The sequence below is a fragment of the Ammospiza nelsoni genome, chromosome 21 (assembly GCF_027579445.1).
Source record: "Ammospiza nelsoni isolate bAmmNel1 chromosome 21, bAmmNel1.pri, whole genome shotgun sequence".
NCBI classification, from domain to species: Eukaryota; Metazoa; Chordata; class Aves; order Passeriformes; family Passerellidae; genus Ammospiza; species Ammospiza nelsoni.
In genome coordinates this window covers 5,903,502-5,929,085 of record NC_080653.1, presented here as the reverse complement: position 1 = coordinate 5,929,085, position 25,584 = coordinate 5,903,502, and the positions used below count along the sequence as shown (strand labels likewise).

Genomic DNA, 25,584 nt, shown 5'->3' with positions numbered 1-25,584 from the left:
GCCTCTTGTTACCATGGTAACGACCAGGCCTTCCGGCGTTGCCCGGAAGCGGCGGGCGCGCGGGGCAGCAATGGCGGCGCCCTGGGCCCCGCCGGCCGCCGCCGCCCTCACGGTGCTGCTGTCGCTCGGAGCCTCCGCGCCCGGGCTGCTGCGGGCTGTCCCTGCCGCCCGCTCCGCCGCCGCGCTGCGCCCCGCAGCCCTGTACGACGGGGAAGGTGAGCGGGGCCGCCGGAGGGGACAGCCGCTGCCTCCTTGGTCCCTCTGCTCGCTCCCTTCCGTGCCTTCCCCAAATCCCTTTGTGTCTCCTTTCTCCGGCCTTCCTCAAATCCCAACGCAGCTTTTGTGTTCCCTCTCTCCGGTCTTCTCCTTGTCCTGCCCTGGACCCCGTGGTACCACCAAGCCCCCATTTCTGTTCATTTCCTCAAGCCTGTCTCCGAGTCCGCTGCTCCCTCCTGTCCGTCTCTCCCTGTCCCTTTCTTCCCTTTCTCCCTGTCCCTTTCTTCCCTTTCTCCCTGTCCCTTTTCTTCCCTCTCTCCCTGTCCCTTTTCTTCCCTTTCTCCCTGTCCCTTTTCTTCCCTTTCTCCCTGTCCCTTTTCTTCCCTCTCTCCCTGTCCCTTTTCTTCCCTCTCTCCCTGTCCCTTTTCTTCCCTTTCTCCCTGTCCCTTTTCTTCCCTCTCTCCCTGTCCTTCCCTTTCTCCCTGTCCCTTTTCTTCCCTCTCTCCCTGTCCCTTTTCCCCCCTCTCTCCCTGTCCCTTCCCTTTCTCCCTGTCTCTTTTCTTCTCTCTCTCCCTGTCCCTTTTCTTCCCTCTCTCCCTGTCCCTTTCTTCCCTCTCTCCCTGTCCCTTTTCCCCCCTCTCTCCGTGCCCTTCCCCGGGCCTGCCCCAAGCTTCCTGCTCACCCATCTCAGTCCCTGGACATCTGGCTGCTCCTCCACACCCTCATCTCTGTCCTTTGCCTATCAGCCCAGGGGATAACACTACTGGGAGCTTGGGGGATTTGTGTTTCTCAGTCCCTGTGGTATTCCCAGAATGATTTTTATCACACTTTTAATTCCAGCTTACCCCTGTGCAGTGATTTCCTTTATCAGTCCAGTTCTCTGAGCTGATGGGTGATTCCACCATCTCCTCACGTGTCTCCAGGGGCTGCACTGCATTGTTGTGTTTCTCACTGGTGTTTTTCTGGCTGTGGAACTGAGGTTGATGGGAGGGAGGTGGAGAAATGTCTCAATCCTTGCTGTGTGCCATGGGGAACACCTAAACAGAGGGCCCAGAAACACTTCTGAGGTGTGACAACCTCCAGGCTGGTGTTTGTGAGGGAAGAGATGAGAATCTGACTCCTTGTTCTCAGAAGGCTGAATATTATATTATATTATATTATATTATATTATATTATATTATATTATATTATATTATATTATATTATATTATTATACTTTTTTGATTGTTTTTCTATTATTTTTTATTTTTCTATTATGTTACATATTATATAATATATAATATGTAAAATGTTATATTATATTATATTATAATTTTTCGATTGTTTTTCTATTTTTCTATTATGTTATATATTATATAATATATAATATGTAAAATGTTATATTATATTATATTTTCTATTGTTTTATTATTTTCTATTATATTTTCTATTATAACTTTTATTATATTATATATTATATTTTCTATATTCTATTCTATTCTATATTCTATTATACATTACATTATAGAACACCTATACTAAAACTATACTAAAAATGTTCATTAATTTACAAGAATGAATAATAAAAACTCAAGGCTGACTCAGAGTCCAACCCACTGGCTGTGATTGGTCATTAATTACAAACAATCCACATGGAACCAATCAAAGATGCACCTGTTGGTAAATGATCTCCAGACCACATACCAAAACAATCAGATAATTATTGTTTTCATTCTTTTCTGAGGCTTCTCAGCTTCCCAGGAGAAAATCCTGGGCAAAGAGGATTTTTCAGAAAATATCCTGGTGACACCAGACATTTTTGGTGGTGAAAATCAGCCTGGCAGCAATTTAAGAACTGTTTATCTTTTTGCCAAAATCATCAGTACTGTAACAGTTATTTTTATGTCTCTTGCCTTCAATTTTAATGAGACTGAAATTTACTACAGATGCTGTTGCTGTTTTCCAGGCAGCTTCCCAGGAAGCAGCAAGAGCCAGCCCATATGTTTGTGACACCCAAGACAGCACTTTTTTTCACACTATCTGCTTATTTATGCCTGGTTTTAGAGGCCTCAGGTTCCTTCTCTTCTCCACCAGGATAGAAATGAAAGCTCTTAATGAATCCCATGGGCTCACTCTCCCTGTGCTCAAGCCTGTAATTGTTTTCCAGCAGCCCCAGTGCTGTCTGTGCCTGTCTGAGGTGCTGCTGTGCTCAGTTCACAGGTTGATCACCTACATCTTCATCTATGAGGACCTGACCTCCCTGGCCTGTGGTGCTGTCATCATCTGGTACTTTGCTGGCAGCTTTGAGAAGAACGTGGGCACAGTGAAGCACTGCATCCTCACTGCCACTTTCTCTGTGCTCTCTGCCCTCCTCTACCTCTTCCTCCAGCCCCTTGTCTCCAGGCTGCTGGAGGTGGGAGATGCCAAGGGGTTCATGCCAGTGGCTTTTGCCATGCTGGGGGTGTCCAGCACCCGCTCACGCATGAAGAGGACTCTGCTTTTGGGGTACAGAGTTCCTGTGCTGCTGGTGCCGTGGTTTGGGCTCTGCCTGGCGTGGTTTGTCCCTCATTCTTCCCTCTTGGGGAACCTGTGTGGGCTCCTGGTTGGGAAAGCCTGTATCCTTTGTGAGTGGGAAGCCCTGGGCCAGAGCAGGAGGGTGGTGGGAAGTGCTGGAGTTCTCACTGCTGGCTTTCCCTGCACTCTTGTCCTGCACTGAACCCTCACTGGCTTTTCTCCTGCTCATCCCATCTTATTCTGGATTTGTGTTCCATCTCTCACTGCCCCAGCCCTCACTGGCTCATCCCACCCTATTCTGCATTTGTGTTTCACTCACGCTGCCCCAACCCTCACTGGCTTTTCTCCTGCTCATCCCACCCCATTCTGCATTTGTGTTTCACTCACACTGCCCCAACCCTCACTGGCTTTTCTCCTGCTCATCCCACCCCATTCTGCATTTGTGTTTCACTCACACTGCCCCAACCCTCACTGGCTTTTCTCCTGCTCATCCCATCCTGGATTTTCTCATCCCACCCCATTCTGCATTTGTGTTTCACTCACACTGCCCCCAACCCTCACTGGCTTTTCTCATCCCACCCCATTCTGGATTTGTGTTTTGTTGCTGTCAAGGTGGTCACAACACAAAGCAGAGACCACAAGCAGTCTCAGATGGCAGCTCTTTATTATTGAACATGGCTGACTTTTTATGCACTTTCTAATTGCTTATGATTTTTCTACCCTAACTATTGGCCACAATAAGTCAACATAACACTTTAAGTAAAAAGTTACTGTGACTTCAACTAACTTTCTAAAAGTACTTTGTCCAGCTGCAAAATTCTCTTATTTTTCTTCTATTTCTCACTTCTCTCAGTCTCTTTAGTTACAACCTTAAAGAGATCTCTTTATCAGCTTCTTCCTGCTTCTGAGCTTCTTTTCACTCCTTTAGCTAACAAGCCCTCTTAGCCCCTTCCACAGTGTTTCACCTCACACTGCCCCTAACCCTCACTGGCTTTTCTCATGCTCATCCCATTCTGCATTTGTGTTTCACCTCTCACTGCCCCAACCCTCACTGGCTCATCCCACCTCATTCTGCATTTGTATTTCACTCACACTGTCCCAACCCTCACTGGCTTTTCTCCTGCTCATCCCATTCTAAATTTGTGTTTCACCTCACACTGCTCCTAACTCTCACTGGCTTTTCTCATGCTCATCCCATTCTGTGTTTTCTCGTCCCACCCCATTCTGCATTTGTGTTTCACCTCACACTGCCCCCAACCCTCACTGGCTTTTCTCATCCCACCCCATTCTGCATTTGTGTTTCACCTCACACTGCTCCCAACCCTCACTGGCTTTTCTCATCCCACCCCATTCTGCATTTGTGTTTCACCTCACACTGCTCCCAACCCTCACTGGCTTTTCTCATCCCATCCCATTCTGCATTTGTGTTTCACCTCACACTGCTCCTAACCCTCACTGGCTTCTCTCATCCCATCCCATTCTAGATTTGTGTTTCACTCCCACTGCCCATTCTCAGTGCCTGCAGAGAATGTGGAGCTGAGGAAGGTGATGGTCTCTGAAGGTGCTGCTGGGTAGAGCTGGGAGAATTCTCCAGAGGAAGTGGTTTGGGAACAGAGGGGCTCTGTGTGGCTGTGTCAGAAACGAGTGTGTTGTCCTCAGCTTTCCTTAACAAGCTCCTCCTGATCTCAGATGGTCTTGGCTACTGTTTCTGCTTGGATTTCCCAGAGTCTGTGGGCTCTAAGCTGGACCAGGTGTTCCCTTTCACTCTGCTGAAGAGGATACCAGGGCTGAAATACATCCCAGGGTCCTTAGCAGAGAGGAGAGCCTCTGGAAACAGCATGTAAGTACAGGAGTTCCTGTGAAACATTTGTAGGGGAATTTTGAGGTGTGAGCAGAGGCTTTAAACCATCTCTCAAAGCTGCATTGTGCCTCTCCTGTTCACAGAGTGGGTGCCATGGGGAGCAGAGTCACCCAGTGATGTTACAGTGGTGACATTACTGTGACTAATGAATCACTACACATTAATTCAACCAGGTCTTTAAATGGAGGTTCTAGACCTCTCCTTTGCTGCAAGGGCAGTTTGTACACTGGGAATATTGCAGCTCTGGCTGACAGGAAAGCTAAATTGTGTAACTCTGCCCCAGCTTCAGGCAGTTGTTCCTGGCTATGTGGCTCCCTGGGCCATGATCCTTATCTTTACCTGCCCCACCTTTCCTGCCAGGAATGCTGTGGAGTGAGTTGTGTCCAATCCTACTTATGACCACAGCATTGTAAATTAAGGATGGCACTTAAAAAATTCAGTGCAGACCTTTTGGTGTCTTTTAACAAAAGACCTTTTGGTGTCTTTTAACCTTTCAGCAGGTTTTCAGTGTCAAGGCAATGTTGCTTTACAGAAAAGAAACCTTAGGGCCCACATGCAGGAAAGGTTTTAAGTTTAACACAAACCATGAGAATTCATTTGTACTCTAAAAAGCTTCAAAATGCAGGTCAAATATTTACTTATTCTAAGATGTCCTTTCAGTTTCACAGAGGAAAAATAGTTTTCTATTCAAGGTTACATTTTATGTATTGTTTAAGCCATCAGCTTGCTGTAAAGTTTTATTTGAAGTGGAAGCATTCCCAGGTGTTTGCACTGCCCTCACCCATGGGAAATCATAAAAACAACCCTTGCCTGCAGCAGGAATGTCCCCCAGGTCCATCAGGGCACTCAAAACCTGTGAGTGCTTGCAGTGGAGGACAGACAGAGCCAGAATTTGTGTTTTTCCCTCTCTCCCTCCTGTGCCAGTGCAGCTTTGGGGAGGAGAGTGAGCCTGGCTCTGTGCTGAGCCTGTGTCAGCAGCAGTCCCATCCTGCTGTGCACACACCTCAGTGCCTGAACCTGCCTCCTTTGCTGAGGTGACACAGACTGTTGTGACACAAAGGTATTTACATGAACATTTGACTATCAAACAGAGGGTGGGAAGGTGTTTCTAGGATGCTTTCACTGCTGCAGCTGAATTTGCATGTCTGTGTCTTAGATACAGCTTCTGGAGTTTAATTTTTTATTATTTTGATGCTTATTTCCAAGCAAAAGCTCTTAATAGTTTGGGATTTGTTTGAATTTCAAATTTTCATAAGGTTCAGGCATTAAATGGCTGCAAGACAGGAGATATTTATTTGAAGTCCAGGCCTTGGCATCGTGTTTGTGTCCACAAATAAAAATCCAAACTTAACCCCACACCTCAAATAATTAAAAAGAAATCTCCAAGCCTGAAAATCCCAGCATGAGCCAGTCTCTTCTTCTTGCTGGGAACTTGGCACCCATGTCTTGATGAATATTGCCTGGATTCTCAGCTCTCATCCTCACGTGCGTGGGCTGAGCAGCACTCCTGAAGTCCCAGAGGCTGAGGCTGGCAGGCAGATTGCCTCTCTCCTGATAGGTTTTGGCAGGATGAGTCATGCCTTCTGCTGGCAAACCCTTGCTTCTGAATGATTAATTTTATTTCTAACTCTCTCTTTTATTTCTAACTCTTTCCTCCTTCCTTTTTTTTTTTTTTTTCTTTTCCCTTTGCTCCATACTCTGGGCTCTTGCTGGCACCAAAGGCCTTTTGTGTTTTCTTGATAAATAACACTTGGCAGCTGTAAGTTCTCCTGATTAATGACTTGGCAGATGTGTCACTCACAGGGCAGGGAGGATGTGCCCAGGGATCTCAAAGCATGTTGAAATTTGGCTTTGTGTGTTCCTTGCACAAAGAGTCTGGGGCCAAGAGCCAGGCTGGTTCAGTGGGTGTGGAGTGAGAGTGGGTTGTGAGTGGGAACAGCTGTCCTGGGAGGCCACTAAAGACATTTTTTACTCAAGTACTGCTTATAATGAGAGCTTCTGTTGTAGTGAATCCCTCTGATGGATTGCAGTGACCTCTCTGAGCGCTGGTCAGGAGGAAATCTGCCCCCAGGGCATTTCCAGCACTAATTAGGCAATGGCAGCTCTGAGCACACTGTAACCTTCTGTTTTCTTCCTGCCCAGGATTAAAGCCGTGCCTGGCACTTACCCCACCCAGAGCTACCGCTGCCCATCGCCTCTGGCTCTTCCTGCTCACCCGAGTGCTCAGGGCCAGGCCTTTCATCACAGCCAGGCTCTGGGACAGCAGGCACCTCAGCATGGCCCCGCTGCAGGACACAGCCCCAGCTCTGCCCCCTGCCAAGCCAGAGGTGCCTTTGGAGAGTGCCCTGGGCAGGCTGGAGCCTCACCAGGACAGTGCTGCCAGCTGGGCAAATTCTCTGTCCCACAGCCATCAACAGCCATGGGCCTTCAGCCAGCAGCAGGGCACCCAGCAGCCCCAGTGGGGCCTGTTCCAGCTGAATTTACCAGAGTGCAGGTGTACTGACCCTCCAGAGAGCAGCAGGACTCACACAGGGCAGGAGTGCTGAGTGAGGCTGGCACAGCAGTGCATTGCTGGGATCTGTGCTGTGTCTGGGTGAGTGTTGGTAGCTCCAGGGAAAGCCATTCCCTTGCTACTTGAATTATATTTCCTTTATAATTTTTTTTTTTTTTTATTTTAACTTTTTGATGTGGCTGGAGGATGGGAACTGTATCACCTCTGTGAACTTCTCATCTTTTTTAAGTCTTTCTTCTTTGCTGCATTTAGCAGCTGCCTTTTCCCACAATTCCACTGGAGTTGCAGTGCACCAGCTCCCCAGGCCAAGGTAGGAACCTCAGTGGCAAACACTGAGCAAATCTGGGCTTTAACTAAGATTTGCTCATGCTCATTTGCAGCTTTAACTAAACTGCAGCAATAAGCACTTCCCATTTACATTCCTGTCTTTTTTACAGCTTTGATGTAGCTAAACCCCAAAAGAGTGGGAATCATATGAGCTTTAGTTTGTAACTTAAAATTAAATGAAGGAGGACAATGTCTGTTCTACTGGTGACTTGTCCACTTAAGAGAGTGCCTTGAAGAGGGCTTGTTACACCAACCTGGGGCAGGAGGAGAGAATACAGAGTACCTTCTTCTGCTCCAAAACACAGCTCTAAAATGCTGAAGGTCCTGTGCCTGCATCAATGGATTGCCTTCATTTTCTGAGAGCATTGCACCAGCCCAGCCTGTATCACCAGCACTTGGCAACCTCAAATGCCTATGAACTAGTGAGAGACTCTTCAATGAGGGATTTTGGCCCTTTGTGGAGCAAATATTTATAAATCCAAGGAGCTGGGAGGGACCTTAACAATGGGTTAGAAGAATTAAGTGGAATGTAGCAGTGCTGTTGGGGGTGTTCACACTGCTCAGCTTCAGCAATCTCACCCACCAATATTAGCACAATGTCTCTGTTTTTTTCAGAGCTGATGGGCAGGAATGTGGGAGAGGGGAGTTTTCAGCCAGGGATTTACAATAGGATTCACTGTTTGGTGCCTGAGGCTATAATGAAGGAGTTGCTGGGATTTGAGCTTTATTCCCAGCTGTGTAGCTCTGTACAGTGCCCAGGAGGAATCTGCTGTCTCTGTGTCTGTAAATCAGCCAGGATCTCAACAACTGCCCTTGACTCTCCTTGGAGTTTTGCTGTGCTCCATAAAAAAGTGCTCCATGAAGCACCAAGTGCCATCCCTGCTCTTGGAGATGTTCTTGCTGTGCCTCACCCATCCCCAGAAACTCCACAGCCTCGGGGCTCCTCCCTGCTCTCCAGAGAGCCTGGCCAGAGGCAGCTCTGGCACATTCCAAACCTCTTTCATTTTTCCATCATCAGGGTGAGAACAAACCCTGAGTTGTCACCCAGCTGCTTTACTTCTCCAGCAGTCCCTCTGGAGTCACTGCCATGGTCCCATGTGGGATCCAGGGACTTCCTTTTGGAGGAGACCAAAGTCAGTTTTGAGAACTTGCACCTCACAGGAGTAAAACATGAGTAAGAAGCTCTTCTTGTGAAGGTGAGCACCCAGGCAAGGCTTTCAGCATCAGCTTGGGAACCAACTTGGAGTTTTGGGACAACTCTGTTTCATACCTGATTATTTCCTCTGTGGGATCACAAGTGGACTTGATTTCATGGTCCTGTTTTTCCTGCTGACAGAAATTGCTTTTTAGTGTGGGCAAGAGCAGGATAAGGAGTTTGTTTGGAATTTAAAAGCATTTTTAATACCAGGAAAGAAATGCTAGAGATAACATTGAAATGTTGACACTCCACTCCTGTTAGTGCCTTGATTTTTCCTCCTTGTGAAATCCTTGCCTGTAAACTGAGGAATTTTACCACTGATTTTTTTTTTACCAGAAGGGTGATGAGGATCAATAGCAATCACAAATGTTGTGTGTCTCCAAAGTGTGAACTTGAAATAGAATCTGAAAGATGGACTGGTTTTCTCTGGGATTGTTTACAGTGGGGAGCTGGAGCTGCCCCTTGGGGGATGGGTGGGGGGAATCAGTGGGGTGGGATCAGGGGGATAGGATGTGTGGGGTGGGATCAGGGGTGGGATCTGTGGGATGGGATCAGTGGTGTGGGATGGAATCAGTGGGGCAGGATCAGTGGGGGTAGATCAATGGGATGGGATCCCTGGGGCAGGATCTGTGGGATGGGATCAGGGGGATGGCATCTGTGGAATGGATCAGTGGGATGGAGTCTGTAGGATGGGATCCCTGGGGTGGGCTAAGTGGGATGGGTTCTGTGGGGTGGGATCAGTGTGATGGGATCCCTGGGGCAGGATCAGTGGGATGGGATCTATGGGGTGGGATCTCTGGAGCAGAATCAGTGGGGTGGGATCTCTGGGGTAGAGTCTGTGGGAAGGATCAGTGGGATGGGTTCTGTGGGGCAGGATCAGTGGGATGGGATTTCTGGGGTGGGATCTGTGGGATGGAATCTGTGGGGTGGGATCAGTGGGATGGAGTCTGTAGGATGGGATCCCTGGGGTGGGATAAGTGGGATGGGATCTATGGGGTGGGATCTCTGGAGCAGAATCAGTGGGGTGGGATCTCTGGGGTGGAGTCTGTGGGAAGGATCAGTGGGATGGGTTCTGTGGGGCAGGATCAGTGGGATGGGATTTCTGGGGTGGGATCTGTGGGAAGAGGGATCAGTGGGGTGGGATCAGTGGGATGGAATCTGTGGGGTGGGATCAGTGGGATGGGATCTGTGGGTTTAGTGGGGTGGGATCAGTGGGATGGAATCTGTGGGGTGGGATCAGGGGGATGGGATCAGTGGGGTGGAATCCATGGGATGGGATCAGTGGGTTTAGTGGGGTGGGATCACTGGGATGGGATCAGTGGGATTGGCACAGCAATGTGTCAGGCCGGTGGCTTTGGTGGCGCAGTGAGGACGAGCGCTGGGGACAGGCGGTACTGCAGCTGCAATCGCTGGAATCCCGGTGTTTTTCCTGGTCCAGCTCCGTCAGTGATGCGGTGAGGGATCGCTCTCCCCGCAGAGCTGTCCCAGGGATGCGTTTCCAGGGAGCATTTCCTGGATTTAGTGCCAGGAACCCTGTAAGAGTCACCGCCCCAGTCCCAGGTGGTGCAAACCTCCCTCCAGCAGGGAAGGAGCGGCTTCTTTCCATGCTGGGACAAGACAACTGCCACAGCCTTCCAGATGAGGACAGGACTGAGCACAAAACCCCAGTTTGGATTTATTTTCTTTCTGCTCCCAGATCTTTTGGGAGCTTCTCAGTCGCTGTGGCAGATCACTTGGTCTCTCTGATTTCTGCAGCCTCCACAATGTCCCCAAGGAGTGTTCAGAGTCCAGCTGCCCCTCCTGGTCATGTGCAATGTGTTGGACCTGTCTTCAGTGCCCTTCAGATGGGTGTTTGTGGGGATTTCTTTTCTGCTCCCTGCTTTCCTGAGGGCGTCCATTCCACAGTGAAATGCTCTTGGACAGTGGAGTCCAACAAATCCTCAGGGCTGAGTGTGAACTCAGAACTCATCACCCAGAGAAGTGAAGTTGCTGAGAGGGAGGAAACAGGTTGGGATGAGGATTTGTAAACATGTCTAAGGCTGAGAAGGGGATTTAAATTTGGAAGAGAGGGAAGTAAAAGTCATCAGCTCACTGGGCTTTGGCATCTGCCTGTCTCAGCTCTCAGTAATGTTACTCATCACACATTGCAGTACCCACTCATTTCCTTGGTGGGGAGACAGAGAATTGAAGTTCCTAAAGCAGGAAAAATTAAAAAAGAAGAAAAGAAAAAAAATCAACAACCTCTGAGTTCAGCCTGGGATGGCTGCCCCTGGGGTGACTGCCCTGGGAACGTGCTGTCCCTGGAGGTTGTTATTCAGTGCCTCTGGCTCATTCCTAGTAAAACTACCACTGCATCCCATGCCAGGGTGCACAGAGAGTCCAGAAATCCCCTTGGGTTGCCCCCATGTCCTCAGAGGTCACTGCAGAGGGACAGTCAGGGGACAGTGCTGGGAGCAGAGCCAGCTGCTCCCTGTCCTTGCAGTAGCTGTCCTGCCATGGGAGGGATGCTCTGGATGTCCAAGTCCATCCACTCTGCATGGTGCAAGGGAAAAGGAGTCAGGGGTACATGAGGAAAGCAGAACTGACTTTGACTCCATTGCTGCCCCATGCAGGAGTGAGAGGGGACCCACAAAGAGGGGAGCCTGGCAGGGGACGTTGGTGCTGGCAGGAAAATGGGTCTGTGTTTGCTTTCCTGTCATTAACTTTGGCCATGCAGACATCCTGACTAGGGGCCAGGTTCCCTGTGCCAGGGCAGGACACTGCCAAACACCACCTCCATGGCTGTCCCATGGTGTCCCCTGTCTGTTGGCACTGTGAGGGTCTGTGGCCAAAAGTTCAGTCTCAAACTGTGCTGGGAACAGAGGAGAGCTGGGAGAAATAGGCAGAGAGACAAAGCACTGACCAAAGAGGTCTCTGTGGGCTGCAGGACTCTGCTGCAAACCCTGGGGGGTTTGGGCTGGGTGTGATGAGCCCCCAGCCCCTTCCCTGTGGGGACAGAATGGGACAGGCTGTGCCATTGGCACCTGATGGGATAACCCCAGCCATGGACCTGCTCTGTCCTGCTGTCCCCTCAGGACCATTGGGATCTTTAACTCATGTCCATTCACACCACGGGGTAGGGTCACAGACCAGCCACCCCAGGGAGCTTCCATGGGGTCAGTCCCAAAGCTGCTGTGAGTGGCACCAGTGTCACTTTGATTTTTTAAGATTTTTAAGCCTTCTGATGTTTACATTCTTGTAACGAACTTTCTCACATACTTTTTGTAAATAACTTATTGTTTTGTATTCTTTTATGGAAGAAGAGGAATTTGATGGACTGTTGGTTTGTCCAGTGTCATTGGAGAGGTGGCACTGTCACCCTTCAATCCACTGTCACTTTTGGAAATCTATAAATGTTGGAGTCAGAAAATAAACTTCCCTTTTTTCACCTTGAGAGCAGCAGTGTGTGTGTGCATGTTTTGTGTCCTGCAGTGACAGCACCAGGACTCAGGTGACCTCACAGCCCTGGACCCTCTGCTCAACTGCTGTCAGGAAACAGAGTGTCCCTGAATCCTTGGGTGTTCTTTGGGTCTGTGCCCCCTTCTCACACCTCTTCAGGTGCCTGCCAGGCCCAGCTCGAACTTTGGACCTTCCCCAAGTGATTTATTGACCCTGGAGCAAACGTCAACACCGCGCTGGCGTCAGGATGGTGACTTTGGATGTGCCAGGGGACCCAGCCTGGGGTGACCCCACACAGCTGTGGGGCTGCTCAGCGACAAGCTGTGCCTCTGGCTTTGGCCAAGCTGGGAACAGCAGAGTTGTAACTCAGCTTCCCCCCCAAAAATCCAACAGGGAGGAGAGCAGCAGTTCCTGTGGGATCTGAGGTCTGGGTTGTGAAATGTCCCACTGGGAATGCTGGGGATGCTTCCAGAGCTGCTTGAGCAACTTCCTGCTGTGGCAGCGAGAGAAAGGCCACCCCAAAACACCGAAATCATCCGGGCTGTGGTTACATCAGAGCATGTGCTTGCCCCTGGCTCCATGGAGGATGGCAGTGAGGGGTGCCAGCCCAACCATGGGGTCCCCTTGTCCCCCCACGGGGCCCTGGTGTGGGCAGTGACCCTGGGGGAGCTGGGGGTCCCACACCATGGGCACTCAGCAGTGGCCACAGACAGGGCTCCTGGGTCTGCAGGTGCAGGCTGAGCCCAGAGTTAGTGTCCAACACTGACCCTAAACATGACCCCACAGTGCCACAAGCCCTGCTCCCACTGTCACCTCAACTCTGGCCCCGCCATGCCCCAACACTCGCCCCCATACCCCAAACTACAATGTTCACCCCAACCTGTCCCCTCTCTGAGCCTGCCCCCAGACCGAGCCCCTGCTGGCACCCACGGTGGCCTCTGGGCCCTGTTCTGCACCCTGACCCCACCCGTGGCCCCCTCGGTCCTGACCGGCCCCTGACCCTCACCTCACCCTGCCCCTCCCGCCGCTCCTGTCCCTTTAAGACCCCCCGTCCTGGGGCTGTACCACGCGCCGCCGCAGAGGGGTGATCTCCACGAGCGGGCGCGCTCTGCGCCTATTAACAGGCGGCGAGGGCGGAGCGTGCTCCCCCGCGGGTGTGCCCGGGTGGTGCGGTCCGCCGTACGTGCCGGCCGCGCCGGGGCCGCGGGAGCCGCCAGCGCCAGACGGGCCGGAGCGGCGGTGGGTGAGGGGAGCTGCGGCCCCGGGGGCGTGTGGTGAGGAGGGTGCGGCACCGGGGCTTCTCTGCGGCTGAGCTCCGCCGCCGGGGCCCTCTGTGCTGGGGAGGGGCGGCCCGGCATCCCCCGGTGGGGTTGGCGTGGCATGGGGGCTGTTTCTGTGTTGGGGGCACTGGCTGCGTGTTGCGGGCATGGCTGCTGTCCCCCTGTCGGGGTGAATGGCACCGCTGGTGCTGGCGGGGACATCGATGTGAATGGATCTCTTTTTGGGGGGCGCTGGGATGGGCAGAACCCCCTGTTCACCGGGAGGTGTGGTGTGAGCGGGCATCCTCTTACTGGGAGTTACTGAGTGTTTAGAGATCCTTCTTATTGGGGGGATCGGGGAGGGCTGAGATCACCAGTCCTTATCAGGGAGGACTGGGATGACCAATCCTTATCAGGGAGGACTGGGATGACCCCTGTTATCTGGGCACAGTGCTGTGCTGTCCCCTCTGTGATTTGGGGGGACTGGCATAGCCAGAGCTCCTTGTTACCTGGAGAGTCTGATGTGACTGCTCCCCTGTTACCGGGTAGGAATTAGGATTTCCAGAACTCCCTGTTATCTGGGAAGTCTGATGTGACTGCTCCCCTGTTTCCTGGTAGGAATTAGGATTTCCAGAACTCCCTGTTATCTGGGAAGTCTCATGTGACTGCTCCCCTGTTACCTGTTGGAATTGGGGTGACCAGAGCCCCTCTTATTTGGGAATATCTGGTGGTGCTGAGCCCCTGTTACTGGCAAGATTGTAACAAGATTGTGGCCGATGTGTAACGTCTCACAAACTCTTCCATTCTCAGAGGAAACTGGGCTTATAAATACAAAATATCCTGGTTCCTTACGAACAGTGCTTGGTTCTCTTGAATTAAATAAATGTGTGTGTATGGAGGGCTGGCAGGTGTGCACCCCCTGTTTTTTGGGCTGTGGGGCAGGGGACAGACCAGCACCCTTGGGAGCCTGCCCTGCCTTGCTCTCACAGCACTGAAGGGTTGCTCAGCCTTACCCCATCCCAAGGTGTTGCAGATTAAAAGCCTTTAACGAGATTAATTTCCTGGCACTTCCCTGGAGAACGTTATTCCCAGCGTTTAATTGATACCTTTGCTGCAGGCTGGGCTGTTCTGCTGTTGCTCCATCTATTTCACTTCATAAACTGCTGGGGTGTGGGAAGACTGTTTGTTTGCTCCTTAGCTTTCCTGCTGGAGTTTCTTAGAAGAGTGAAATTACTCATCTAGGAAGTGTGCTTGCCAGAGGAAATGATGGGAAGCCCCTGGTTTAGGGAATATTGAGGCTGGAGGGGGTGAAGGTACCTGGATGGTGGTGTTGGGAGTTAGTCATCAGCCTGGAATTGCTTCTTGGGGAGTTGTCTTAGTTGCAGGAGTAAGCACAGCTGGTGCAGCTTGAAGTGTGCTTTGTTGTGCCAGTGCTTAGACCTTGAGTTAGCTTTTGGAGTGAGAAAGGAAAGCATTTTGGAATGCTAAGTGGAATGTGTACAGACAACAGGAGTCACTGAGGTGCTCTGATGTGAGTCTGGAAAAGTGAAATGAGTTTGTGTTTTAAAAAGTAGAAACATCTATCTGGATGAGAAGCTGGAAAAGTGCAAGGAAGGACTGAGGTCTGTGTTTCTGAGTTGTGGAAGTGAATCAGCGATAGCGTTGGTGGGGACATCCCCTCCTCAACAGAACTCCACACTTTGTGTGGGCTGACAGGAGGAGCTGTGGAGTTTCAGAATCTTTTTTGCTTATTGAGGTGCAGTGGTGTACACATCCCTTTTGCTAGATGGGCTTTGTTCCAACATTTCTGTAATTCTCTGAGAAATTCCAAGGAACTGTTGCACGCAGAGCAGCTCGCTGATTAATCTGCTGCAAATGAGGAAATCAGTGTTTTGTCTGGGAGGGCTGCTGAGCCAGACCCTTCCTGGAAATCCCAGCATTGTCTCAGTACAGGTTTTTCTTGGGCTGATTGAGGCAGGGTGTGCATGGCATGGATGTGCCTTGGTTTTGCACCTGGATGTGACTGTGCACAAGAAGTGTATTTGCAGAGCTACAGAAGAAACACCAGCTGAGTGCCTTCTTTTAATCCTTGAGTGTGAGAGCCTTGAAGAGTGGGCAGGAAGGAGGGTGTAGAGTCACAAATCTGGCTTAATCCCCTCTTAATTAGTCCTGCTCTAATTGTGACAGAGAAGAACCTCTTGCTTGTCATCACTTCACAGTTGCCTCCTGTTCAGTCAGTAATTTCTGGGTTTGTGCCTCCTGGACTGCCAAGTGCCTTCTGCAACTTTTCTTTTGTTTCTTGCAGAGCATCTGGAGGAGCTGGACAGGGCCATACAACCAAAACTCTTTGAACTGTCTCGAGGGAGACTTTCCCTGCTGTTCACCACCCTCCGTGCTGGAGCTCTCAGGCCCCACCAGCTGTTGTTTGCAGAGCCATAGGTGCAAGGTAACCCCTTTCTTTTGGGTGTCACAGGTTCTGGAGCACCTCTGGGTGCAGCTGGGTTTGGGGAGGATGGCTGGCAGTGGGTGCTGGGAGTGATGCTTTCTTTATCTGCAAAGTGTGGAACTGCCTGACTGAAACCCCGTTAGGTCTTTGCTCTCTCCTTTGCCTGTTGGGATACAGCAAAGTTTGTGTTTGCTCAGTTCTGAAGGACTGGGGAAAAGGCTTCTCTGCTCAGCTTTGTGCTCCTGCCATCTCCTCCCCTGGTATGAAGGAAAACCACCTGCAGTTACCTCTGTGGGCACTGAACTTTGTTCTGTATCCTGACGTGGACTCTCCTGCCTCAAAAAACACAATTCTTAGAACTTGCATAATTTGCTTTCCCAACGAGATCATTTGATGCCAGTGATGAGATTACTTTGTACACACTGCTGTGCAGAGTGAATCACCAGCCCTGCAGTGACAGGTGCACCTCTGCTTTTTTATAGGCTTGACAATCTCATAGGTCAAAACAAATAATAATTGCAGGCTGCTCATAATCTCTTGCTGTTTGTCCCTGAGTAAACATTTCAAGTTAATTGCATGCTGCTATTACCCATGGAATCCACACAGAGAGACCAGAAGCCATGTCTGGTGGCTTCTGGAGCGCCGCAAGTCCAAAGAGTGGCTGAGTTTGACCCATGGTGGCAGATTATTATTGTATTTTTGCTTAGTAATCAGACACATTCCTGCCTTCAGTCACTCCTTTGCAAGGAGATATTGATTTATCTTCCTTTCTTGCTGTGTGGAGTTCAAGATGGGGTTAGATTTTTATCCTTGGTAAAATCTGGCTGTGGCAGTGCAAGGGAAGTCTGCTGGGAAGGTTTAACAACCAGCCTGGGGAGTTGGTAGGTCTGGTTTTGTGGTGCTGGATGTTGCTGTGTGGTTGTGAAACACATCAATTGACTCTCTTTCACGGGTCATTGCTGCATCTCCTCTCTAACTCCAAGCTTTGGAGGAGCAAGTTGATCAAAAGCCTTCGAGGATTGTGCAAGTCCTGGTTGTGTAACAGGACTCAGTGCATAACTGCTGGAGGTGAGAGGAGCAGCTCCTGTTACAGAGGAACAAAAAACCCCTGTGTCAAGTGTCTGTTCTCTTTGTGTTGATTCTGCTGGGGCATTGGAGAGCTGTGGTTTTTGCAGCTTGGGACCAGCCTTTCAGCCTGTGACCCCTGAGCTCTCTGATGTCTTGTGTCATGTTTTGGGGCTGGAATTGATGTTCTGAGGTCTGCTGTGTCTGTGTGTGATTGCAGTGGGCTGGGAAGTGGTCTGTGTTTCCCAAATCGTATCAAAAAGGTGAAGTCCAGGTCAGATTGCTGATCCATGGCAGGCAGGGAGGTTCTGTAGGGTGATTGCACATCCTCCTGATAGGCCAGCCAGTGCAGGATAGCTCTGGTGCTGAGATTCCAAGAGGTGCAAGGATCATGCAGTGACATCCCCAGAGCCTACAGCTTGTAATGTCTGAAAAGCTCTTCCATTCTCAGAGGAAACTGGGCTTATAAATACAAAATATCCTGGCTTCTTGGTTCTCTTGAAATAAATAAATAAACCCCCAAAACACACTGTTCTGATCAAAAGTATTGACAACTGTGAAAACTTTCCAAGATGTGTTTAACCCTGTCCCTCTGGTGCTCTTTCAGCTGTTGGTTTCAAAAGGAAACCTCTCAAAAGAGACCAGCATTGGAGGGGTTTGCTGTTCAAACTTTTCCTGGTGGAAGAGGTCAAAGTCTCTGGCTACTGACCTCATCCATGGGGCTCCTTTCCCAGTGGCAAAGCCACAGCCTGTCACACCAACCCTCCATAAACTCAGGCACAGGGTGAGCAAACAGCCTGTGGGGAGGAGAGCAATGTCCAGCTGTGGCTGTGGCAGCTCAGGGTACAGCACTCACAGAAGAGGCTGCTGAAAAAATGTCATTTTCCCTCTTGATCTTAGAAAAACATCTTCAGCAGGACCTGAACCATGGAAACTCCGTGCCTGGATGGGTTTCTCCTCTTTCTGCAGCCCTCTGAGCAGTTGTTGGCCTGAGAGGTGCCTGTGGAGTTGGCATCAGGGTGGTGTAAACCTCCTGCAGATTTGTCTCTGCTCCTGAATATTGGTGCTGGCAGGACCAATTCCTGTTGCAAGCAATTCCTGAGCTGTGGGGCTCTGGATTTGTCCCTCCCTGGGAGGGGAGCCTGGGGAGCAGTGTTGGTTCACAGGGGCTCAGTTACCTGCCATTCTCAGCTTGTGTTTATCCTGTAACCCTGAACTCCTGCTTTTCTCTGCTGGCTCACATTCATCTGTGAGTGAAGGTGTCCAAGTGCCTAAGCTGGGGAGGTCCCCCATGTTTAAAGGCTCAGAGTCAGGCTTTTATCTCATAGAAGGAAATGTGCAAGTTCAGTAATTCTAGCTTGCTTTAAGGCAGCTTGGCAAGTTTGAGTTCATTTTTGTGTTGGATTATGCCTTAAATCCTTTGTTTCAGTGCACTGGGCTCACTGCACAGCCCCACCTGAGCATACCCATAGCAGAGATTTCCTTTCTGCCTCACTAAAACAGTTCTTGTTCTCTTCCTTGCTCTTGCAGCTGCTCTGCTGTCCTTGAATAAGACCCAGGGGCCAGAAAACATGCAAGTGTGACAAAGTGAAAGCTCAAATATGCAGTATTTCAAGATCCAGACTGACTGATGCACACTCTGTATCTGTCCTCTGTCTAAAATAGCAGTTTTGCTGATGCCTGAGCTGGTGTGTCAGGGTCTGGGTAGAAAACACCTTTCACAGTGAGAGTAAATTTTATTTCACAAAAAAACTCAGCAGTTTTTGTGCTCCCTTCCCTGCTTGAGGTGCTGCTGCAGCCAGCTGCTCAGTCTGGACTGGGATTTCTGAGCTGGTGGAAGAGTGTAGAAGCCCTTCCCTGCTTTTCTGTGGGGTTTTGCTACTTTCTGCCCTTCTTTATTGAGCTGGTTAATGGGAAGCTGTGGGAAATATGTGGGAAGAAAGTGATAGGGAAGCTGTAGGTGTAGCAATCTTCCACACCAGGACCTGTGGTCCAGCAGGGGCTGAAGGGACAAGGAAAGCTGTGAGCTTTCTCACTGTGCCTCCCTTCCCCACGAGCCCAGGGACTCACCTGTGGGATGATTCCCACCCAAAGCATGGAGCCTGTGCAGAACAGGTCACACAGGGCCGGATCAGCATCCTCTTGTTGATGGGAAATGCAGTCTGTGTGGCAGAGCTGTGGCTGATCCAAGGCAGTTGTTAAATAACCTGGATCTGAGCACCTGCTTCCTTGGACTGCTTTTGTTTTGGAAAGGCTGACTTTTCCTGCCAGGTCTCCTTTTACTAAAAGGGAAAGTAAAAAGAGCTTGTTTGAGGCTGGCACAGGCTGATGTAAACAGAATTCCTTACTCTAATTGGTTGCATTTCTAAGAGAAATAAGAGAAGATCTGGTTTTACCCTGAGGGTCTCCTGGCTCAATATCACATTAAACATGCAGGGAATCTTGGCTGCAGTGGGGTTCAGAGGAGAGCAGGCACAGGAATGGCAGCTCCACCACAGCCCTGCTCTCTCTGCTGCTGCTGCCTCTCCTCCTTCCTCCTGGGATTGTGTCTGTGGGGCTCCTCTTCCTCACAGCCACCAGTGACCTGCCTGGTGTCATTAGTGGGTGAAAGGAGAGCCCTTGGCTGGTCACGAGACTGCATTCCTGTTTGTGGGCAACTCTCTTCCTTCTGCTGCTGCTGGGAGGAGTGGTGGGGTCTCAGTGCAGCTTCCCTTTGGTGCTGTGAGCTCTCCACCAACTTTGCAGAACTCTGAGAGGGTTGTCCAGTGGTTTTCTTTTTTTTCCTCCCACATGGAAATTGTTTAATTTCTATTTACAGTCTCCCCGTTTTGCCACTGTACCTAAATCTCAGGCTGCAGGTCAGAATTGGAGTTTTCACTTGGTTTGGTTGCTTATCAAAACACCCAGGGTTTTTCCAAGCATCAGCACCCTTTGGACGCCTGCAGATAAGGTTGTTCTGTTCTGAGGTTAAATTTTAGGGCTGTGCCATGATGCTGGTGGAAAAAATTGGTCTCTGATTTAAAATTGGGCTTTTTTTAAGGCTTCTTCTTAAGGCTGATAGTGCCTTAAATCTGTCAGCATGAGAGGAAGGGCAGACCAGGTGGGAAGGGAGGTCTGGTCACACACATCTGCCTCTGCCTTGGGAATTCAGGGTGCTCCTTCCTGCTCAGAAAGAGGGAAGTTCTGGCAGTTCTGGTGGCACTGGTGACATCCCCAGCCACACAGAGCTGCCAGCACTGGAAATCATGACAGCTGCACTTCCTCTGTGCTGAGTCAGGGACATGAGGGTCACTGTCACGTGGCTGCAGGGAGCACGAGTGCCCCCTTGTCCCCTGCCCTGTGTGCCTCTGCAGGGCTCTCTGTGGCAGCCTGAGCTGCAGAAAGTCAGTCTGAAGGAGCTGTTGGAGTGTGTGTTGTTATATCTGCAGTTAGACTTCATGGACTCCTGTTCATGAGAATCTGGAAAGCAGTCCTTGGGTGAGTGCTGCAGGAGAGGTTGGATGGGCTGGTGGGGAGGGGATGGGAGCTCCAGAGCCCCTGCTGGCACTGGGATGGTGTTGTGAGAAATGAGGGGATTTGGGCTCCAGAGCCCCAATTGGCACTGGGATGGTGTTGTGAGAAATGAGGGGATTTGGGCTGGTGGAGAGAGGATTTGGGCTCCAGAGCTCCAGTTGGCACTGGGATGGTGTTGTGAGAAATGAGGGGATGGGGGCTCCAGAGCCCCAGCTGGCACTGGGATGGTGTTGTGAGAAATGAGGGGATGGGAGCTCCAGAGCCCCAGCTGGCACCGTGATGTGAGAAACAAGGAGATCTCATTGCTGCAGGGCTGGTTTGGCCCCAAACCCCTGCCTGCTGTCCCTGCTGCTGCTCAGCTGAGGCAGCCTGGGCCTTGCTGTGGGCTGGGAAGGCTCCTCTGAGCCTCAGCACCCTGCTGAGCTGCCTTTGAATGGAGCCTGGCACCGGTGCCAGGGTCGGGCACAGGGTGGCTGTGGCACTGCACGTTTGTCACGCAGCTCCTCCTTGACTCCATCCCCACTGGTTCTCTTTCTGCACATGCTGCAGAGCACAGGTTCCACCTCTAGCTCCTGTGCTTATCTGCAGCTGTCCAAAGGGAAAAACCTTGGGTGTTTTGATAGTTCTGGGGGTGCAGCCCCTGTGCCAGCCGTGCCAGGGCAGGCAGTGTCTGCAGGGCATGTGGGGATCCCTCTCTGGTGTGCTGGGCTGCAATCAGGGGTTCCTTGGTGCTCCAGCTGCTGCTGGGGGTGGAGGATCAGAGATGGGGGCAGTGAGCAGCCTGGGCTCAGCAGTTTTCCTTTTCCCTGCTTAGCAAGGCATCTTCCTTCTTATGCTTCTCAAGGAAAACCCTGGGACTGATTCTTTCCCTCTGCCCCTCCTATTTATTAAATAAAAAATCAATCCAACGTGTTGACCCACAGAAAGATGCCCATCCCCATCCAGGAGTTGATAACTTTTGTGTTCCAAAGTTTGCTAACACCTCAGTGCCCCCCAGGAGAATGCAGTGCTGAACACAAGATGGGATAAGACAGAATTCTGCACAGCAGAGCATTTCATTTGGGGCCATGCTGATGTGTCACTTTATCTTCCTTCAGCTGGCCCCTTCCCTGGAGCAGCCCAGGAATGAACAGCCAGTATCACACCAGCCCTGTGAGATTGTGCTTGCTCAGCAGTTTTCCTTCTCCTTCCCCTCTGGGCGAGGCTGACTCTGCACTCAGGGTGTGCTGCTGGTGCCACGGGGCAGAGTCAAGCACAGAACTTGGTCACTCATTTTTGGGGCAAGAGTCACAGGCTGCAGTCCTGGTCTGGGGCTGGGAAGTCCAGCTGAGGTACTTGAAACTCATCACAGGAACTACATTAAGAAAAAGGCTGCCTCAGTCTCAAGAGAGAACTTCCTGCCCACGTTGCCAGTTTAGCTTCAGAGCCAAGGCTTTTGGTCATAGGAGATACCACAGGGTGACTTCCACAAGGGAAAACCTCCCAGCCATGTTTTGTGCTTCTGGTTCTGTGTCCCAAGGTGCTTTTGGTCACTAGGAGATATCACAGGGTGACTTCCATGAGGGGGAACCTCCCAGACACATTTTGTGATTGTGCTCCTGTGTCCTGGGGTGCTTTTGGTCACTAGGAGATCCCACAGAGTGACTTCCATGAGGGGGAACCTCCCAGACACATTTTGTGATTGTGCTCCTGTGTCCTGGGGTGCTTTTGGTCACTAGGAGATATCACAGGGTGACTTCCACAAGGGGAAACCTCCCAGCCATGTTTTTTACTTTTGGTGCTGTGTCCCAGGGTGCTGTTGGGAACATCTGATGCACCATCTCCTGATGCAAGGAAGGAGAATAAATCTCTTCAACTTGCTGACCACTTGGCGTTCATCACTCCTGTCTTGTTTGTTGTAATATTGTTTCTCTATGTATTTAAGTATTTTTAACCCTGTGACCTTATAGATCCTTTAGTCTGTATGGAAATCATGGGGAATTTGAGGATGCCTGGCACTGAGAGTGCTTCCAGTCCTTTTTTTTTTTTTTCTCCAAGGTGTGCATGAGAATGAGGAACACATTTAATTTAATATGAAGATGAAGTGTTTGCTAGCACAGAGATGTGCAAAGAAGGTCCCTGATGATTTGAATTATTGTGAGCTGCCATGTATCAAGCAAATTCTCACATTCAGGGGCTGAAAAGCTGTGCTAAAACACAGCATTGCTTGATAGCAATCTTTCAGAATGTTGTGACTTTTCTGTGTGATGGAAATGCTCACAGCTTGCTGAGCCTGATGGCTTTGCTGTGTGCACAAGCAGGGATCCAGGAGCTGGAGCCACCATTAGAAAAAAATCCCAGGGATATGGACATCTTGTCTTACCTTGATTGAAGATATAATAAAATGATCACCCTTGAAACTGTTGTCAGGGAAAGTTTTACTTCTGCATCATAAATTTCCTTTTAAAAACCTGGTTTGATTCTACCAAGGCCCTTCCAGAGACTGCAGGATTCTCAGGATAGCTGAATTTCAAGTAAGAGTCATGTTTCTTTTCACTGGAAGTTAGTAAAGGACGTATTTGAAAATGACATGAAAATGTCATTTGAAAACAACAAATTTGCTGTGAACTTCTGGAAAATAATTGTTACAGCCAGCTAGGTGAGACTGAGATAAGCTGAGCAATAATCTTCCTGTGCTGGGTGAAGTGAGTTCAATAGTTCCTGAGTTAAGACAACTCTTTAAAAAAGAGAAATGAGGCCTAATTTCACATTCTTTGCTTTTCTCTTGCTATGTCTGAGCAAACCTTTTCCTGAGGGTAGGGGTGGTGAAGGGAAAGCAAAAAGAAAAATCTCTAGCTGGGATATAAGCCTTGAATGTCCAGGATCAGAGGGAGCCCAAAATTAAAATCAGTCAAAATCAAAGCAGCTCCTGTCACCAGACCATAATCAGGTTTCCTGCCAGGCTAGAGCCCAGTGTGGAAACTTTGTGCAGTGGAGATTGTGAATGAGGAGAGGAGAGCAAAGCAGGTTCTGCAGCATGCACCAGAGCCATGAACCTCCAGGAGTATTCCATTCCCTCCCCTGGCTGTGGGCAGTGGGTGGGTGGCCTGGCTGCAGCTGCAGGGCTCCCTTTGAAGCCCTGGAGAGCTGCAGTGTGGTCAAGGCAAGCAGATAGCACAGCTCCCACCCCCACATCCCCACAGGGCAGCATTCCTGGGAGCTGCTCCCTGAGGATGCCTCTCTGCAGGGCAGCACCGCCTGGGAGAGCAGAGAGAAAAAACCCAAAACCTTTGGGAAAGCCAAACCCCTGTGCTCTGGGAGCTGGGGCTCTGCTGCTTTGAGCACAGTGGTGAATTTTGGCTGCAGACAAAGCCCTCACCTGGCTGAGCAGAGCACAGGCTCCTTCTTGCCCTCATTCATGAGCTGCCGTGTGTGGGCAAAGAATATCCATGAATATCCATGTCTGAGCTGGGAATTGCTGTGGGCCAGGTGCTGCTCACCACAAACATGGCTGGTTTGGAGCTCTCTGCACCTGCACTTGGGGACAAGGGAGGCTGCTGTGGCCTGAGCAAGGAGCCTTTGCCAGGGCTCAGAAGGGAAAGGAGCTGCAGCTCCTGCCCCAAACCAGCTCCATCAGCCTTGTGTTTACTCATGGCTTCCTCTGAGCAAAGGTTTGTCACTGCCTTGTGTGCCTTGGGGTTTTCAGGGAAAGTGAGTGGAAGACAGGCTGTTCTGAGGGTTATTTTACTGACATGGCCATTCCCTGTATGAGGGGAATTGTCCAGCCTTGTGTAATTTGGGCAATGAAACTGCTGCTGAGCAAACCAAGCCACCTTGCAGAGTTGGAGATGTTTACTCCTGCCTGTGTCTGGGCACTGATTTCTCCTTCTCTTTGCAGAGTTGGGCTGTGCTGTGCACAGGCAGCAATTGAGGCTCCCTGGGAACCGTGGACCACTCAGGGCTTCTTTGCCCTGAGATTTAATGAGAGTTCAAGTGATGAGTGAGATGGCAAGAACCAAAACCCCAAAACTCTGAAATGAAAGGTTAACTGTCAGGTTTTGGCTGAGATTTGCTGTAATTTCTACAGCTTGGGTGGCAGAGGGGAAGAAGAGAGCTTGTAATTAAAATTTCTGAGCTTTCATCAGGAATAAAAGCAATAAACCAGCAACGTTTTCCCCCCACCAGCAGATTCCCCTGGTGCTGATTGCCAGACCAGCTCCCTGGTGGTTTACTGGAACCAGATAAGGAGGAGGAGAGGGATCCTCCTGGGAGCTGTGCCTTTTTGGCACCTAAACCCCACTTGTGGAGGCTTTAACTATCAGTTTAGTCTACAGTTGTACTGAGGTAACATCCAGTTCTTGCTTGGCTCCAAGCTCCAGCCATGGAAAGCCTGTTTGCAAGGAGGGAGAGGGAGGACAGGGTGACCTGCCTGATGGAGAGGAATGTGCAATTTGCTTGTCTGCAGTCACATCACTTTTATTTTTCTTCCAGCACCCTGCCTCAGTGTCTTCAGTGGGAATCTAACAGGCAGCTTTGAGGTGGTTTAGTGCTCTTTGTAATGCAGTTACTTGCCAAGTTCTCCACCAAATGAAACTTCTTGTGGGGCTCAGCACTCTTTGGCTTGCCAGAGTACCCACCCAGGGTCACTGCCAGGTGGCTGTGCACTTCTGCCTGTGCTCACGGGGTGCTTTTTATGGCTGGTGCCCTGTGGCACAGGGCTGTGTGTTGTCTGGAGCTGGACTTCCCTCGTGGGGGTAAAAATAGGGGGTTGATCTTTGCTGAAGGTTGTACCTGGTCTTCCTGTTAGTGCTCCCTGAGCATCACCTTCTCTTCTCTTCCCAGCTCCTGAATGTCTTAGCATAACCTTCAGCTTCAGTCACTTTTGTTTCTCAGCCATGGCATGTATCCTCTGTGACACCAGCATGGCTCTGAGTCACTTTTCTACGTGCAAGTTCAAATGTCCATGGTCCCCTGGGTTGGCAGCATGCCCAAGTACAAAGAGAGAGTCACTTTGCCCTTCCAAATCAAGTTTGGAGTTAATTATCTGTTTATTTGGACAGAGTGTGTCCTTGCATGTAGGGAAGATAATCTTGCCATTGGCTTAGGGTCAGAGGGGTTCAGAGCTTTGGCACAGCAGAGGGATGGGTGGCTCCCCAGGGGAAGGACAAGGGCCATGGGGCTGCCTGGGTATTTGAGGGCTGGGTGTTGATCCTTGTGCTACCACAAACTCTGGGAATGGCTGTGGGCAGGTCCCAAATTGCTTAAACTCTGCCTTGG

At 50.3% G+C, this 25,584-nt stretch overlaps 2 protein-coding genes across 6 annotated transcripts in view; both read left to right on the top strand.

The window, feature by feature from the left end:
• The first annotated feature begins 67 nt into the window (after nt 1-67).
• Nucleotides 68-9,023, top strand: RHBDD2 (rhomboid domain containing 2). The gene is made up of 4 exons (XM_059487064.1): nt 68-215; nt 2,409-2,810; nt 4,399-4,549; nt 6,713-9,023. Exons 1-4 carry the CDS (start codon nt 71-73, stop codon nt 7,071-7,073), a joined length of 1,059 nt encoding a protein of 352 aa, XP_059343047.1. The 5' UTR covers nt 68-70; the 3' UTR covers nt 7,074-9,023.
• A 4,184-nt stretch (nt 9,024-13,207) lies between these two features.
• LOC132082662 (NADPH--cytochrome P450 reductase) overlaps nt 13,208-25,584 on the top strand; it is a 30,113-nt gene continuing 17,736 nt past the window's right edge. Inside the window, exons 1-2 of one of the 5 annotated variants that reach the window (XM_059487029.1) lie at nt 13,208-13,284; nt 15,610-15,750. The gene's annotated coding sequence lies outside the window, so the exon portion shown is untranslated. The other 4 variants (XM_059487031.1, XM_059487032.1, XM_059487030.1 and 1 more) reach the window with 4 other exon arrangements.

What these genes read in the sequence shown, in the direction of transcription:
- RHBDD2 (XM_059487064.1), top strand. Translation starts at nt 71, where the DNA reads ATGGCGGCGCCCTGGGCCCCGCCGGCCGCCGCCGCCCTCACGGTGCTG. An exon ending in AGCCCTGTACGACGGGGAAG is followed by an intron (nt 216 to 2,408) that starts GTGAGCGGGGCC and finishes TGCTGTGCTCAG; the next exon opens with TTCACAGGTTGATCACCTAC. An exon ending in GCTCCTGGTTGGGAAAGCCT is followed by an intron (nt 2,811 to 4,398) that starts GTATCCTTTGTG and finishes TCCTGATCTCAG; the next exon opens with ATGGTCTTGGCTACTGTTTC.